This window comes from Pinus tabuliformis, chromosome 7 (assembly GCF_031772625.1).
Source record: "Pinus tabuliformis cultivar Carrire ecotype Pingquan chromosome 7, CPIR1, whole genome shotgun sequence".
Classification (NCBI taxonomy): Eukaryota; Viridiplantae; Streptophyta; class Pinopsida; order Pinales; family Pinaceae; genus Pinus; species Pinus tabuliformis.
In genome coordinates this window covers 1,349,709,597-1,349,728,065 of record NC_142293.1, presented here as the reverse complement: position 1 = coordinate 1,349,728,065, position 18,469 = coordinate 1,349,709,597, and the positions used below count along the sequence as shown (strand labels likewise).

Genomic DNA, 18,469 nt, shown 5'->3' with positions numbered 1-18,469 from the left:
AAAGATATGGTTTGTTGAAGTTCAGGGTTGTAAAGCTTTAGAAAGGAAGAAATATCAGCATATTGGAGATCGGAATGTCGGAGGTCCAACATGTTGGTGCATCAGAATATCAAAAGTCAGCATATCGGTGCATCGTCATATTGGAGAACGAGATGTCGAAGGTCAGCGTATCGACGCTTAGGCATATCGGAAGTCCAGGACATCGCGATATCAGAATATAGAAGGTTTGGTATATCGAAGTAGGTTGTATCAGAGGTTTGAGGATATCAGAGCCCCGAGACATTGAAGTATCGACATATCGGAGAACTGGATACTAGAACATCGAAGGTCGGAGCCTTAGCACATCAGAACATCGCATAGCGAGGATCAGAATATTGGAACTTCTTAAAGTCAGGAACCTTTAAAAGTTACGATATTAGATAAGTGTCGATAAACCTTTATAAGCACCGAGGAATGCCAAAAGAACATTAACAAGGATTTCGGTGCAAAACCAAAAGTTGACGGGCCCTATTCTCTCTCCTCTAGCAGGACACATGGCAGCATAGGATTGACCCCGATAAGCTACAGTGGCATTTAACGTCAGCATGACATGGCAATACAACAAGACACATGGCAACATATGATTGGCTCCGATAAGCTATAGTGGCATTTGACGTCAACATGATGTGGTCAACATGATGTGGCAGTACAACACAACATGTGGCAGGCATATTCAACCTTATTGGGTAGTCTAATGGACCAGAACCGGGTGACACGTGTCACCTCTAAGGAGTCGCCACTTGGAGTGATGACGTCATAATTGGAGGTCAGCATATCGGAGGTTGAAGATGGCGAAACTCTAAAATAGTTGAAGTTTGGAAAAGTTCCGATAAAGGGGGCTTCCAATATTGGGCTGACACATGGCCGTGAGAGTTCAAAGAACCAAGGGCGTGGAGCAATTAATAAAGGAAGAATGGCCCGCGACAGGAATAAAACGCCCTAGCACCTTAATGCTAAGCGGCAAGTCACAGGTAGCGGTCCCATGATGAGAAGCATTGTGAGGGCTAAGCAAAAGGAGCCAAGATGAAATCGGAACTTCGCAGAAGTTATGATACAAAGCGGGCTCTGATCTGGCATTAAGCCGATGGACACTGGCCCAGTCATATGAGATAGTAAACACTACGGGAGCTAAGCGGCAAGGGACTGAGCAGTATCGAAACATAGCACCACTGTGGAGTAACAATGTGGAATTTCTCCGATAAGGTAGTACAAAGAGTTAAAGGCGTATGGGTCGGCAACTACTTGATTGAATGCAGAAGCAGAGGAGTTGGTCTCAGGATTAATGGCAACTATCAAAGATCGTTGGGTCAAGGCAGCAAGGACCATGATCTTCAGGAAAAAGTGTTAGGTCTGCCTTGAGGTGAGACAAGCCATCTTTATGCTCCTATGCACGTCTCAGTGAGTTAAGTAGATAAATGGGTCGACTACCAAAAAACAAATGCAGATCAGCGGAGTTGGTTCATGGAGTCAGATGGATCAGTAGAAAACTCTGAGACAAGGCAACGAGGACAATAGTCCACAGAGAAGCCATGCCGAAGTACAGCTAAGTTGTGTGAAACCATGAATAAGCATGGAGAGCCTTAGTGATAGGAGAGTTGTTCACAGAGAGGACTGTGCCTGGTTGGAGTGTGCAGGTGGACTGAGAATTCATTCTCAGTATGGAGAAAACAGTCAAGTGGCCATTCTCATGTTTAATGCATTGGCAAAGGCCGAGTCAGATGCAACAGCAGAATGGAAAAGCCATGATGAAGTATACTCGAGCAGTATGAATACAGGACAGGAGTGGCAACAAAGGATCAAAACCCAGGAGCTCAGATGAGCAACGTGGGGGGAAGCAGCATTGTTGCTAGAGAGATAAGTGGAAAAGCTTTGTGTGTGTGTTGTTGTATAAGGTTGAGAAAGCCAATTCTGCAAAGAAAGGCCGAGAGTGTCTATGCGGAGGTAAGAGACCCCGAGAGCTACGCTGTTGTGTGAGAAAGGCCAAAGGGGCATGTGCAGAGAAAGAAGGTTGAGAGCTAAGTGTGCGTTGTGGAGAGAAAGAGGCCGAGAGATCAATGTATGCTGATGAAAAGCAGAGAACAGAGAGTTGCGTGCACTCTGATGAGTGACTAATGTTGAGCAGATCAATGTGCTGCTGCCGAGTGAGCAGAGAACAAAGTTGACATCAAGCAGAGTGGGTGTCAATTACAGAGAACATTCAATTCCTATTTAAGTGCAGGTTGGAGCCTGCATACAAGAAGTTGGTGCTTCCATCTCTAATGGAGGCTTGAGAAGGCTTGGGGGTTGGTGCCTCCTACAAGTTGGTGCTTGAATAAATCCAAGGCGCTGGAAGTTGGTGCTTGCAAGAAATCCTGAAATTGGTGCTTCACATGGTGCTTTTGGTAAGCTATACAGGGATCTACAAAAAGAGCGAGTTGGTGCTTCCTGCTAGTCGGTGCTAGCAAACAATCAAAGGGAGTTGGTGCTTCCTGTGAGTGGTGCTTACAAAACAAATTGATGTAATAGAGTAGGTGCTCTTATTTTACATTAATAACAACAACAAGATTTGGTGGTTTTTTCCCGAGAGGGTTTCCACGTAAAACCTTGCGTTTCATGTGCATGATGTTCGTGGTGTGTGCTTGTCTATTGATTTGATATTGCTGCCATTTTACATGTTGTTGCTGATTATATGGATGGTTGCCAAGTTTGAATATGAAAAACAAATTGGCAAAAAAGGTTTAAAATTAGCCTTAATACTGATTCACCCCCCCTCTCAATATTATCATTGTTTCCAACAGATACTTCTTTCAAAGGCAACCTATTGCCTAGTACAACCACTATCATTGTTTCCAACAGATACTTCTTACAAAGGTAACCTATTGCCTAGTACAACCACTTAGAATTATCTTAACAAGTTCATCATCGTCCACAACTTCCCACACAATTGCAAATTCATCTTGAACTTGTTGAATTCTTGTGAAGTATGAGGCTACAGTTTCAGATCTGTTCATTTTAATATTCCTTAACTTTTCTCCTAGCACCATCTTTCTACTTTGGTTGTCACTTTGGTATAGCTTTGTCAACGCTACCCATAGTTGATGAGTTATTTTCTTTCTTGTGATGCGAGCAATATGTGATCCTTCACAAACTCCAATATGGTCTCCCTAGCCTTTACATCTTTTAGATTGTGTTCAGTTGCTTGTGTAGGATACTAAGGAACTCGGATCTCCTTTTCAGCAAATTCCCACAGACTATTTGCCATCAAAACAATGGTGATCCTCTCCTTCCATGGAATGTAATTTGCAACCCCCTCTAATCTGTCTTCAAATCTCAACTTGATGATGCCGTCTCACCAAATCGACTTTAGCCACAAAACCCTTGCTGAAAAATAAAATTCTACTGCAAAAAATTAAAAATGACCCTATTAGAAACGTGTATCCACTAATGTTCCTTCACAGAACTTGCTCAATTCTTTGATACCATGTTAATTTTCTAAGTTCCAATCAGATTTACTATCTCATGTAATTATTTTATGCCCAAAAATTTTCTTTTACCAATATATAATTTTCTATTGTAAATTTTAATTTCTGAAAATTACAAACAGCAATACTTGACACTTTTAACAACAATTTTGCCGCACAAACAAAACAGAAAATAACCCATAAAATCAAACAGAACAGCAAAACAATTTTACCTTCCAACTTTTCATCACATTCAATTAACTCAAAAAAAGCATTGGGCTCCCTAATCAAGGACAACGGCCCACAGAAAGTATAAAGAAGTTATAGCAAAACCTAAAGAATTTTCTAGTGAAAATTCCAGCCTCCCAATCACTGGTGCGGCCCTCCTTCAACCTTCTGTGCATTCCATGTGGGGCCCAATATACTAGCCACTTCATATGTGTGGGTCCCTTAGCTGCACGACTCCCCTGGAGTCACAAGTGCAGGTGTTCTGCTAGTTTTCTTGCTACTGGAAATTTTCTCCCGTTGCCTTTTCTCCTTTCCTCAGCCTTGTGGCTCACTAACAAAATATCTGGAATTCAAAAAATCTTTCTTGGAATCTTTTCATCTCACTTGAGTCACTGCAATATGCAATGTGTCTTCATTCTCTCCCATAAGCTCATTTTATAATTCTCCAAGGCCAAATCCCTAATCTCCAAAGTAATTGAGAGTTGGGATTAAATCCCTAATCACTTAGATCAATGGAAAATATTAGATCTCCATCACTTGAATAATAAAATAATTATCCTTGGATAAAACATTAACCCAAGCCTACATTAATCAATTTAATTGATCAATGTACTTTTCCTAAGTTGAACTTGAAAAGAAGATCATATTAATTGCTCCTCTCAAACAACCACCTAAAAAAGACTTCATTTCCACATGCTAAGACACCAACCCTATGTAGAAGACCTTCCGATGTTACAAAACGCAACGAAGACATAATCTAAATGTTGGGTCGAAAATAGGACTAACTAGTTAGAACCATCATGAATGAACCATATTATTTTAACTAGTTAGAACCATCATGAATGAACCATATTATTTTATGTTTTATGTTTTTCTGATTCACATAGTTCTTAGTTCTATTTTTTAAAATTTTGACACTCTTTGGTATATATGAAATTTTATATCTGAAGAAGCTTGATGTTTCCACGGAACCTTGTTTCAAAATGTGGCCTACCCATCCCCATCAGCATTTCATTCCCAAACTGCCCCCAATTGACGTGGCAACCTACATAAACTATCCATGAACATTTCAGCCTAGATAATTAGGGACAAAATGTCTTACGTTATTTATAACTTATCATTGGTTACATCTACGATAGTCCTAGTATGTGCTTTATACAAATTATACTTGTATGTTCTTTATATAGATTATACTTGTTTTTAGAAACAAATGTAATTATCTGCTCACCAGCCGCTATGCCTGGAAAAGTAGTCATTGTCTAGTGATACAGCAAGAGCAACTGTTACAGCTCTTTCCAAGAGAGTCAATGGCCGGGATACGTCCAATTCTTGTATCTGCCAGAAAAGAAATAACAATCAGTCATATAACTTAAAAAGCAAAACAAAAAAGAATTAAATTCAAAATTTCATGAACACCAAAAAGACTTGGGTTGGGACATTTGCCTGGGCAGCTAGACCAGTTTTGATACTGGAGTCAATATCTCCAAACCTGATTACATATTGACCTGCATCTGTGAACATCTGCAAAGGCATAACAAAAAATAAAGAATATCGGTTAACAGATTCCGGACAAAAACAAAATCAATGTACACAGTCACAATCTTTAGAATCATCTATCACTGCCATCTCCTCATAATTACATATACGGGTAATATCTTTCCAATCAATTATTATTTGGAAATTAAAAAATTACTTACCTGGATAAAAATATAAAGGACGCACCAAGCAACACCCCAAAGAGCAAACAAATGTCACAAAGCGAAGAATAAAAGACAATCAAAAAAGATATGCAAGAAGAAAAACAAGGTTGTATTCTAAATAGTGACTTGCCCGAAACTTACAAAACACTAATGGCAAAATGAAAAATAAATGAGGTAATCACATAAAATGTAGATTGATGACAGAAATAGAAACCACCCTAGGGTGGCCGCTATGAATATATTATTATAAATGGTTGACGAAATGATTCTATGCATATGTACATTAGTGTTTTATCCATTTTTACAACAGCTCTGTTCTAGCAATAAATATTGCTAGTTGTGCCCATCAGGGGTAGCCGAAGTGGTTGGGATTCACAGTGATAATGTTGTCTGTTATAGCCTATGTTGCATCAGTTTCTGGAATGCGGGAATGTTAAGAACTTGGGTACTGGTGTCGGGAACAATATTATATAATAAAAGAATTAAAAATATAAAAATATAAAATATTTTTTTAATTATATAATTTACATAATAATCAAAATTGATATTGAATCAAAATATTCAAATGTTATAATTAATTTAAATATATAATCTCTCTTATATATAAATATATCCTTTTGGTGTCTTTCTCCCAGAGTCTCTTCCTTTTATATATATAAAATGTCAAGTTCATTATCAGTTCTCTTAAGAGAAAATACAACTCTTATGTTTAAGCATTCACTGCCACATACAATATGCACACACAATATTTTGTGATATATATATAAACAGCAAAAGAAATACTCATCAGCATGACATCCCAGATATTGCCCTTATGTCGAGGTGCCACATGCTTCCTTAACCCATCAAGAGATTGCTCCAGTTTCTCAATTAAGGATATCGGTGTTAAGGAAGTCTCCGGCATTTCTTCCTACGAAGGTTTCAACTTCCTACGAAGGTTTCAACATAGGCTCATGTTAGTTCAGCATATTTCTCTACAGGCCTTGTATTCCCCAACACCAGGGAATGCCGGAACTCCAAAAAAACAGTCTTCAAAGCTCCTGGAACTTTCCCCAACGCTCATTGCAGCTCCCATTGAAAAGGTAACATTCCCATACAGTTCCAAAGCTCCTAGGAGCGAGAACCATTGGAACGGATTTCCAACCTCTCAGGAGCGGTTTTGTTATAAATAGCAAATTCTAGCACCTTAGAGCAAAGCTTCACTAGGTGACCTATATAATGTGCATTAGTGGAAGTGTCATAACTATCACTTCAGCAACTATTCCCCTCATTTTAGTCCATGTGGGTAATCCCTAAGAGAAAAAATTTCTCCTATTGTTTCAACTTGCTAGCCAACAACCCCTCTCATGATCCACAAATAGCCAGCCTCAAATGCCTCTCATTCACTCTCCAGTCAGTGTGTTATTTCATCTAGCATGCTCATCCAATGAAAGTGAGTCATCTATTGTGAGGTACATTAACCATTTTTGTATTCAAGTGTTTTCATTTAATGTTTAGGGGTATTCTAGTGTGGACCATAGGTTGAATTGAATGATAGATTGCTTTTGGTTGTACACTTGTTCCCATCCTTCACCTTGGTGGTTATCACTTACACTTAGTCCAATGTGATCTTCCTTGAGGCCTTTTTTCACAAAGTAGGAGGGGCACAAATAAGAGACTCTGATAATGGTAGTGTGACTTCCACACTTAAGGCCTTTGTATTTTCCAATGTATCCACATCGCATTTTCAAATCGACTGCTATTTGTTGCTTGTATTGGTTTCCTATTTTCCTTATCCTTTGAGTATGGCTTTGGAAACTTTTCCCTAAAAGGTTGATGCAGCAGAAAGAAAACAAAAAACATGAGCTAAACATTAAAAAAAATGTTACCAACATAACGATAACTTTATAGAGTTCTTGTTTTTTTGGAGGCCACATGAAATCATGATTTTCATGTTTATTTTTTGAAAAGTGGTGATGCAACATCACTGGTTTTTCATTTATAGGTTAAAATTCCAACATTTTTTAACCATTGTATTAAAAACCAAATATCATGATTACGAAAGACATGAAAAAACCACGTTGAAATGAAAAAGTGGTGATGCAACATCACCTTTTTTCTCCAAGGTTAAATTTCAAATATTTTCAATCATGGCATTAAAAACCAAATATCATGACTACAAAAGATATGAAAAAAACAAATTGAAATGCAAAAGTGGTGATGCAATATCACTCCTTTTTTTAGGGTTAAAATTCAAACATTTTTCTATTTCTATTGGTTTTGGAGGAGCTGCGTTGCGGAAGCCCTAGCCGCCTCTGGCCCGCCTTCATTAAAGCCGCAGATTGATCCAGCCATCCAGCCCCTTGGCAGCGCAGAAGGGCAGCGTATCTCTTGGCTACTGGGTGTTCCTCTGTGTGCCCTCGTGGCTGTTGCGCCCCTGCGCACGGCACTGAGGCGCTCTCACCATGGACTCTTCAGGGGGACTCTACATCCCGCCTCCTGAGGTGATAGCCTTTAAAGCAATGATCGAAGCAGCCCCGAAACGAGCGCCATCAGCGACTCAACAGAAGTTCATCAAGAAAATGGAAAAAATCCCTTCAGTGGCCCTTCCTGAAGAAGATACGTGCAAGGCAGCTCTAAACCTGGCAGAGAGAGGCCTTATTGGGCAGTTCACGGGTCTCTGGCCCTCCCCTAAATCAGTATAAGACTGGACTCAAAGAAACTGGAACCCCCTAATCAAAGAAGGCGTCAAAAGCTACTTTGTAGGTAAAGGATACTTTGTCTTTGTTTTTGAAAGCATAGAAGACAGAAGTTTAATTTTCAGAAATGGTACATATTTTATGGGACCGCAGGGACTATATTTGAACAAATGGTCCCTAGATTTCGACCCCTCCCAAGACGTCCCATCAGCTATCCCGGTCTGGGTGAGACTTCCCCACCTGCCGCTCCACTGCTGGAACCAAAAATCCCTAGAGAACATCGGAAATGCGCTGGGTAAATACATAGACAAAGCTGCAAGAAAAGATCAGTATTCTTGTGCTCACATTTGTGTTGAAGTCGATCTAGAGGAGGGGTTACCGGAAGCAATCAAGCTCACTGTCGCCGGATGGACGCATATCCAGGAGCTGGACTACGAACAGTTACCTTTCAAATGCAGACACTGCCACGGGCATGGACATTTCGCCAAGCACTGCAAGAAAAGGGCAGAAGAGCTACCAGACAAACAAAATGGGGATCAATGGACCCTAGTTCAGAAAACAACCCTTCCAAAAAAAGGCTCCGGCAAAGGAAACACAACAGGAATCCCAAGCAGCTCTAAGCCTACTCAGGAAGGCGAAGCAAAAACAAAAGAGACAACAAGCACTCAGATCGACCCTGTAGCCCCAAAGCAGGAAAATCGAGCGCAGGAAGAAAGTACCCCTCCAAGCAACGAAGGAGAAAAAGCAGTTCAGGTTGAAGTTACCCAAGGCAGCCCATCCAACCCTTCATATGCAGAAGTGGCAAAGAAAAAAGCCATAGAAAGCTCAGGTTCATCAGAGGATGAAACCTATGAGCGCCCCTTTAAAAGAGTTGGAAGGAAATCCCGAAAAGAAATGAGAGAAGAAGAGGCAGAGAGACTCAAAACCCAAGGAAGTCAAGCCACTATAGAAATGTCCATCGGATGAAATACCAGACCGAGGCCTTCCAAGGGAGGTCCCAATCCCCCTCTCAGTAAATAATGAAGTTTGTCTCTTGGAACTGCAGAGGATTGGGGAACCCCGCTAAATTAGAAGCAATCAAGGATCTTCTCAAAACAGAACCCTCAGAAATCCTCATGCTCTAAGAGACCAAGATTGAAGGGCAAGCCCTTCTAGACACCAGTAAGTCAAAGTGGAATAAAAATATAGGCAAGGCAATCAGTGCCAGGGGTACCTCCGGAGGCCTGGCTACTCTTTGGTCAGACAGCGCATTCCAACTTCAAAACTCTAAAGAAACTCAGCACTGGATCTATACAGAACTCAAGCACAAAGCTAGTAAATTGAACATCTCTCTTTTCAATATGTATGTCCCTGTTAATTATTCTGAGAAAAGAGATTGCTAGAACTCTCTTTCGACTTTTCTAGAGCAACACTTCCCAAGTAATATTATTTTAGCAGGAGACCTTAACATAGTGTTGAATCCAAAAGAGAAAAGGGGCGGATTAGGCAGCAGAGATCCCATGCTGGCATTTGTGGAGGAGCTCCTCCAGAACTGGGACCTTCTTGACTTCATCCCAATCCGCGGGAGGTACACTTGGTCAAATAATCGAGCTGGGTCGGAACATATTGCTGCCCGCCCGGACATATTCCTAGTCCAAAGCACCCTCATGATGAACAAAAAAATCATCATTACAAAAATTTTGCCTAAACTAACCTCAGACCACAAGCCAATTCAGCTCCTACTGGAGGATGAAGAAGATTTGGGGCCCATCCCCTTCCGTTTCAGCCTGCTTTGGTTTGAAAAAGAGGGATTCATGGATACTGTGAAAGCTGCCTGGGTTAAACCCGTTACAGGATCCACCAGCTATATATGGGAACAAAAGCTGAAGGCCACAAAACTAGCATTGAAGGAGTGGATCAAAAAGCCAGATCCCACTCCAACCAATCAAAGAAAAGAGGCAGTCCAGACGCTGCACTCTCTGCAGATAAATATGGAAAACAATGTCATTACAGCAGAACTACTGGACAAGGAAGTAAAAGCACAATGTTCCACATACCAATCCTTTCGAGCTGAAGAAGAACATTGGAGGCTAAAATCAAGAAGTCTTTGGTTGAAGGCTGGGGACCGTAACACCTCCTTCTTCCATCGACAATACAGAGCCAGGCTGTCCCGGAACTATATAGCTGAAATCAAAACTACGGAGGGCCAAGTTTGCAAAGGATTCAATCAGGTTAAAGACGCTGCTGAAAATCACTTCAGGAACTTATTCAATGATGGAACCTAAGGCAGTGATGACGAAACTGCCGAATTCCTCACCAAAATCCCTCTCCTAGTCAATGCTGAAGACAACATAGCTCTCTGCAGACCCATCTCAGAGGAGGAGATCATCAATGTAATCTGGTCCATGGAAGCTGACAAGGCCCTTGGGCCAGATGGATTCACAATCCACTTTTACAAAGCTTGCTGGGAAGTCATAAAAGTGGATCTCCTTAAAATGATAAGAGGCTTCATGAAAAAAGCTAAGATAGGAGGAGGAACCAACTCCACCTATTTAGCCCTAATTCCTAAAGAAACCAACCCAGAATCTTTTGCAAGATTTAGGCCTATTTCGCTGTGCAATGTTTCTTATAAAATAATAACCAAGATCTTAGCCAATCGAATCAAGCCTTTGCTCAAAAGATTGATCTCCAGCTCTCAAGGAGGATTTGTGGAAGGCAGAAACATTTTGGACAATGTCATCCAGGTACAGGAGACCATCCACTCAAGCAAGCAGTGTGGGGAGAAAGGTATGTTGATCAAACTTGATATGGCAAACGCATTTGATAGAGTTAATCGTTTGTTCCTTTGCAAAGTGTTGCAGTCTTTTGGCTTCTCTCAGCAATTTATTCAGCTCATAAAAGCATGTATTGATTCCCCGTGGATCGCTCCCCTTATCAACGGACGCCCTACCAATTTTTTCCAAGCTCGACGTGGCATCCGGCAGGGATGCCCCCTCTCCCCCTTTCTGTACATCCTTATGGCGAACTCCCTCAGCAGAAAACTATCATCTGAAAGAAATGTTGGCACCCTTCCCGGTCTCAAACCTTCCCATGGATCAGCCCCCCTGAATCATGCTCTCTTTGCGGATGACTCCCTATTCTTGGGAGGCGCCTCCTCCATAATAGTGAAAGCCTTTGACAATGTCCTAAGAAGTTATTGCAGGGTATCTAGTGCTCTAGTCAATGAGAACAAAAGTGAAATCTTCAGCTAGAATATAGATCAGCAGGAGATCAATAACATCGCGAAGATCTTAGGATTCAAATGGCATGCACAATGGGACAGGTTTAGGTATCTAGGACTTCCAATAATCTCAGACACGAACAAGAGGTCTCTCTGGACTGATATCATCAGTAAAATCAAATCTAAAATCAAAGCTTTGGGAGGTCACTAGTTAACAAAAGGTGGAAAAACCATTCTCATCAAATCCCAGTTGTCAGCTCTTCCTATTTATCAAGCAGCTTTCCTCTTGGCTCCTAAACAAGTAATGGAACAGACTTCTTCACTCCTCAGGGACTTTTTATGGCAAGGAGGGAAAGGAAACGAAAGAAAAATTCATCTTGTAAACTGGGATCTGGTCAAGAGACCGATCACTGAGGGTGGACTGCAAATCCGCGACCCTTCCCTCGTCAACACAGCGCTGGGAGGCAAGCTTCTGTGGAAAATGATCCACGACCCTTCTCACCCCGTCAGCATCACTCTGCGGTCAAAATACACAGACAATGCCGCTCTCAGGACAATGCATCTAGATAGCACAATTCCATGTACACAGGTCTGGAGACTCTGCTGCAAAAGCAACAATTTTTTCAAGCAACACTTGTACAGAATCCCCGGAAATGGCAAGCGCACACACTTGTGGAAAGACCGCATAATGGGGTGTGAACCTTTAGCTGAGAATGAGGAAATCGTAGACCTCAGGGAATGGTTAGAAAGAGCAGACATAAACAGCGTTTATGACTTGTCAAACTGGGACAGATGCGATGAATGGGCAGGCTGGAACTTCCACGGAGCACCTGCGTATTTAATTGGCCAACAAAACCTTCTGGAGGAGCTCCTCGAAGGGGCTACGCCGATCAACAGAACCACGAGAGACAGTTGGGGATGGGGGCGGATAGGCAACTACACTTCAGCTGAAGGCTATAGAGCGCTCCAAGGTTCGAAGAACAGTAATCCCAAAAATAAATTTTTTCTACTGGACATTAGCGCACAACAGATTTGGGAGCCGCTGGCACTCCCAAAAATAAAAAATTTCTACTGGACATTAGCGCACAACAAACTTTTAACAGGAAATAATCTCGTAAAGAGAAAAATCGAAGGGCCTCATAGATGAGATATATGCAAAAGAAACCTTGAAACTGCCCAGCACCTATTTCTGGAATGCCACTTCGCCAAAGAGGTCTGGGGACTCATCCTGCAAGATTTTCAGATCTCCATACCATCTCAGATTTCTGTCCCAAATTTCATTGCCACTTGGAATGCCTTCTACCCTCAGTGCATCCCCCCCAAGTCCTTTTGGCGCAAGGTGTGGATTGCGATACCAAAATATGTTTGTTGGCAGCTTTGGCTGGCACGTAACCAACAGATATTCAAAGAAATACAGCATTCCCCACTTCAAGTTGCAGCCAAAGCAAAGTCTCTCCTCTTGGAAACGGCCCAACAGCAATACCACAAAGACGATCCTCTGCTCACGCCGGAAGAAAAGAGGTGGCTGGCCCTAGAACCTCACCCCCGAAAATATCTTCTGCATCCCCTGAAAGCTAAATCAGATTGGCAAAAAAGAGAACCAGATGACATCTTCCAGAAATGGTGGAGGTCCCAAAAATTAACTTCCGTATTCTTTGACGGGGCATCCAAAGGGAACCCCGAAGTAGCCGGTGCTAGTGGGGTCATCTACTCCATGGATGGGACAGAAAGAGACTCATTTGCATGGGGACTTGGCCTGAAAACTAACAATCAAGCTGAGATCCTTGGGTTACTCAAAGCTTGTCTTATTGCAAGGGAGAAAGGAATCAAAGATCTCCAAGTTTTCGGAGACTCAGAAATTATAATTAAAAATTTAATCAAAGGGGAACTCTTCAACAATGTTGGTCTCAATAAAATTATGGACAGACTGAAGAGAGTGCTACAAGACTTCAACTCATACAAGCTCTACCACATACTCAGAAACTCCAACAGCGAAGCAGATCGGATGGCGAATATTGGATGCACTCTCAGGAAAGGGAACTTAACTGCAAACGGGGAAAGACTTCCAAAAATGTGAAATTGTAATAGCTGAAAGGCTGTAAAAAAGGAAAACAGCCATGTAATAGGGGTCGCTTCGGCAAAGACCCACCATCCCTTTTGCAATAAATAAAAATCACAACCGTTTCAGTTAAAAAAAAAAAAAAATTCAAACATTTTTCAACCATGGCATTAAAAACTAAATACCATGGCTATGAAAAACATTAAAACTCGCCACTTCAAGTTTGTTTACATTTCTATTTTTTATTTTTTTAAACGCTTGGTTTTTAAATGTTTATCAAGTTTGCCTAGTTTTTGTTTAATTTTTTGGGTGAAAATTACCAATTAATTGACATTACAGCCTTGACCATTGGTACTATCAAAAATAAAAAACATAAAGTCAATTGTGAATCTAAAAGTGGCATTACATAGTTTTCATTTACTTTTTTTTTTTTTTTTTTTTAATTTACATTTAAAAAATTGAAAAAAAATAAAAAATAGATATATATATTTGAGTGAAAAATCAATTAAAAAATCACTTTTTTATTCTAAAAAAAATTGAAAAAAAAACATTGAAATATCAAATTAATGTTCTATATGAAAAATAATGTTCTATATAAAAAATGATAACAAAAAGCTAAAAAAATAAAAAATAATAAAAATAATAAAATAACAAAACACTTTAAAAAATAAATTGATAATTAAAAGCATTAAAAATAAATAAATAATAGAAAAAATAATTTATATATTTTCAAAAATCATGAAATAAAAATAAAATTTTAAAACTTAAAAATTAAAAAAAAAATAAAAATTAAATTAAAATTAGCCCAATGGGGGCAATTGAATTGGCGATGGTCGTCTTATGAAGTATTATGTAAGCCATGAGATTCAAGTTTCAAATCCCCCATCAGTCAAGCCAACAAAATAGATATATATATATATATATATATATATATATATATATATATATATAGTTTTAAAAATAATTTAGAATAAAAAATAAAACATCCATGGGGTCTTGGATAAACGGTGATCAAGTACTCCATTAAGGAATTTCTTCATGCGAAGTTACTGATTCAATTTTCTGCCTCGATCAAGGTGATATATTGGACATGATGATGATGTAGTTCCACCCAAACTTACAAAAATAAAAATAAAAAAAAATTAGAAAAATATAAAATATGCATATTAAAAAATATAAAAAATAAAATATCGTATGTGTAGTGTGTAGGGTGATGCGCGAACGCCACACGACAAGAACAAGTTGTTGCTATGTTGTGCGTGGGCATGCCCCAAACACACAACAAAGCAACATGTAGAATAACACATTTTTTAAAAATATTTTCATTTCTATTTTGTTAAATGTTTTTTCGTATTTTCTAATTAAATCTCACCTTTTTTATCTTATTTAATGATAATTTTTGTTTTTTTTCAAAAGACTATTTTCTTAATTATTCTTTTTTAATTTTAATTCTTTTAATTAAATAAATATTTATTTTTTAATTTTCTTTAACTTTTTTTTTCAATTTATATTTTCTAAGTTTCTGTTTTGTTTTTTTTTTATTTAAATTCCCCTAGTGACACTACATCATGGTCATGTCCAGGAATAACAGATGAATAACAATAACAATGCAACTCGTCACCGTCTATCCAAGACTCTATGGACTAAGCTTTTTTATTTTTAAAACTATATATATTTCTTTCTAAAAAAATATTATTTGTAGTTTTTTTCTTTTATTTTTTAGAATATGGGTATATTTTTAGGTTTTATTTATTTTACTAGTTTTTTTATCAAGATTTTCTATTAATGGTTTTTTCCCAAACATTTTTTTAAAATTCACTACATTTTAGTTTTCTTCTTAAATTTTGTTTAAATATTTTTTTTTAATTGTTTTAAAAATTAAGTTGATTTTTTTTGTTTTAATCCATTTTTATTGGTTTTTTAATTGATTTGGATTTTTTTTTTTAATTATCTAATTTGTTTATGAAATTTTAACTTTCAAATTGGACAAGGAGTTTGCAGAGGAGACATGGAAATGGTTCCGGAATCCGTCATTTCAAGGCCAGAAGGCCCCCACCCCCGCCCACGGAGATCTTCAGCTTGCTCGAATAGCCTACGGTGCAGAGCCCACGGAGTAGCCTGGTGGTCTCCGGTTATTACCACTGTGTTCGCCAATGCTCATGGCCCGAAGGCTTACGCGGGCACGAAGGGGATCATGGAGAAAGCCATCTTTGAAAATAGCTGGAAGCCAAAGATGGATCCATCAGCGTGGGGAATGAAGGTAGGAGGAGCAGGCGGCTCCACGGGAAAGCCCAACTCGTGCAGCAGGGCAGGGTTGGACATGCAAAAATGTTTAGAATCGGATGTCGGCGCCCCTATTGCAGCGGCCAATAGGGTCCAAAGGGAGAGAAACTGGAGAGTGGGGGAATTTAGGAGCGTGGAATTCCAGAACCAGCAACGTAAGCTATTACATTTCAGATCCAAGAAGGTTGCGGGGCAAGTGTTTGACGAAAAGCCTCACCGAGATTTGGTCCCAAAAAGGGGCCTGTTCTCAATCTCAGCTCAGAATGAATGTGCTGGAAAGGTTTTAGGAATCCGGCTTGATTCACAAGGTTCAGTTGAAGGTTGGCCTGTGCATGGTCTTGCAGATTTAAAAGCCGTGAGTTTCAGGGGTGCCTCATCCCCAGGCAAGATGAACACAGAGAGGAATTTTGCATGCTCTACTGCACAGGAATTAACAGAACCAGCACAGTTTGCGCCCTCAGATGGCTGTGCATGCACCAGTTTTTTCTGGAATCAGGATCACAGCGGCAAGCAGAAAACGTTCTGCTCTGAATCGGGGGTACTGACTGTGCATGGTAGTCAGATGATCAGATCTACAGTTAAACCATCAAATCAGGAGCCCAGAAGATCTTGGGGCCTTAAAAAAACCCAGATCGATGGACAAGCAGCTTGCAGGAGGCAAGTTCAGACGAGATCAACTCTGAAGCAGCTTTCGATCGTGAACCAGCTGGATCTGCCTGAAGAACCTCAGGCATTCCAGATCCAAGTTAATCTTTCCGGCAAAACGACAATGTTATGGGTTTGCACAACAGATCTTGTGCAGAATCTTCTGCAAAAACTTGAATGCCGGCTGGGGATTCCCTCCTCCTCCCTCAGATTGCTGTATAAGGGTAAGCAGCTTACGCATTCCCTTCCTCTTTCTTTTTACAACATTCAAAAGGACGCGTCTATTGGGGTTTCTTTCCGTCTAAGAGGTGGTTCATTTGGGCAAACCTCCTCTGCCCCATCTTTCTCTTACAAAGATGCAGCACGCAAAAACGCTGCCCAACCACAGTCCTCTTCAAAGGCATCCCAGCTAAATGAAGCTCCAAAGCCGTTTCTGGTAGACAAATCAGAGGAAATTCCCTCCATCGACTTCTCTACTCCTAGGATTGAAAGCCGCTACCAGAGCTTTGCAGAATCCGCACTCATTTGCAGATTTAATGGCCTATGGCCTCGCACAGTAGATCTTTATCAATGGGTCCATTCCTCTTGGACTAAAAAGTGTAAAATCTTCTTATGTTCAAAAGGTTTTTTCCTGGTGCTTTTTGAATCAAGCGAAGACTACCAGAAAGCCTTAACGGGAGGCCCTTGGTTCTGGGGTTCAGCTGGGCTTTTTCTAACCCCCTGGTTTCCTGACTTCGACCCCTCTACAGCAGTCATCTCCAAGCTTCCCATTTGGGTCAGGCTCCCGAATCTTCCGGCACATTTTTGGGATTTCTCTGTCTTCCTAGCTATTGGAGACACTTTGGGACGATACCTGGCCACAGATACCTCAAGAAGGGAAAATGGCCTCTACACATATGGCAGACTGTGTGCAGAAATAGATATCAGCAAAGGACTGCCGGATCAGATTAATCTCAAGTTTGGAGATTTCCATTGGACTCAACCACTGGATTACGAGAACACAGCCTTCCGCTGTCGCCATTGTCATCAAACAGGGCACCTTCAGAGTACATGTTCACAGCTCAAAGATAAAAAGAAGAATCTGAATCGTAAGCCCAAATCCAAGAGATGGAATCCTTTTGAACCACCCTGTCCGCTGGATGATTTAGGCTTCTCGAGTTCGAAGGAGGAGGAATCTGAGGCAGATGTGCAGGTTGATGAGGAAATTGAAGCTGATCTACAAAATGAGGAAATTCCAAAGGACACCCCCTCGGCTCACCAGGAGGCTCCCTCTATCCAGCAGATTTCTCAGAAACGTACCCATTTCTCTTCGTCCTCAGACTCTGACAAGGATGATCAGCTATCAGGACAAAATAATCTACAACTTGTCATGACACAGCCAAACTCCACTGGGTGGATAAAAGTAAGCAAGAAAAAAGGCAAAAAATGTCGATTTGCAGGAAACAACCCTTCGGGGTAGCCTTTTGATCAGTACTCTCCTTTGTATTCCTTTGCTTCTATGACCTGTCCCTTGTCTGTCTATTTGGAGCAAGGTTGATTCCCTATCACCTTCGGCTCCATTGCTTCTCTGCTAAGCCTGTTTTCAGGATTGATTGTACTATATTTTCCATCACTTAATAGAATTAGTCTTTACTCAAAAAAAAAAAATATATATATATATATATATATATATATATCTAATTTGTTTGTAAAGAAAAATTTTAAAATTCCATATTTTAAATTAAAAAATGTGTAAATGAATGATTTTACAAACCATAGTTAAAAAATACTGCAATTTTAGTGCCCCATTGAAAATAGATCAAGTTGTCTTAAGCTAAGATCTCGAAAGAGCTATACTTTTAGTCATTTTCTCTTGGTAGAATTACTCTTTGATTTAGATGTTGATTTTTAAGGTTTTTCTAGCCATGATATTTGGTTTATGATGTCATGGTTGAAAAACGTTGAAATTTTAATGTCTTTTGTACCCATGATATTTGGTTTTAATTCCATGGTAGAAAAATCTCATAATTTTAAGGTTTTTCAGAGTCATGTTATTTGATTTTTAACATTATGGTTGAAAATTGTTGGAATTTTAAGGTTTTTCATGATCATGATTTTGGTTTTTATAAAATGGCTAAAAATGTTTGAATTTTTACCCTAAGAAAAGGGTGATGCAGCATCACCACTTTCTGATTTCATAATGTTTTTCATGTTTTTTG

General features: G+C 39.8%; 1 protein-coding gene across 1 annotated transcript in view; it reads right to left on the bottom strand.

Annotated features, from left to right (window-relative positions):
* Nucleotides 1-18,469, bottom strand: part of LOC149252557 (altered inheritance rate of mitochondria protein 25-like) — a 214,816-nt gene that overhangs the window by 48,450 nt on the left and 147,897 nt on the right. The window contains exons 6-7 of the mRNA XM_089454184.1: nucleotides 5,151-5,228; nucleotides 4,936-5,042 (exon numbers count right to left, since the gene is read on the bottom strand). Of these exons, the coding sequence (XP_089310310.1) occupies nucleotides 4,936-5,042; nucleotides 5,151-5,228 (185 nt within the window). The remainder of the gene's footprint in view (nucleotides 1-4,935; nucleotides 5,043-5,150; nucleotides 5,229-18,469) is intronic.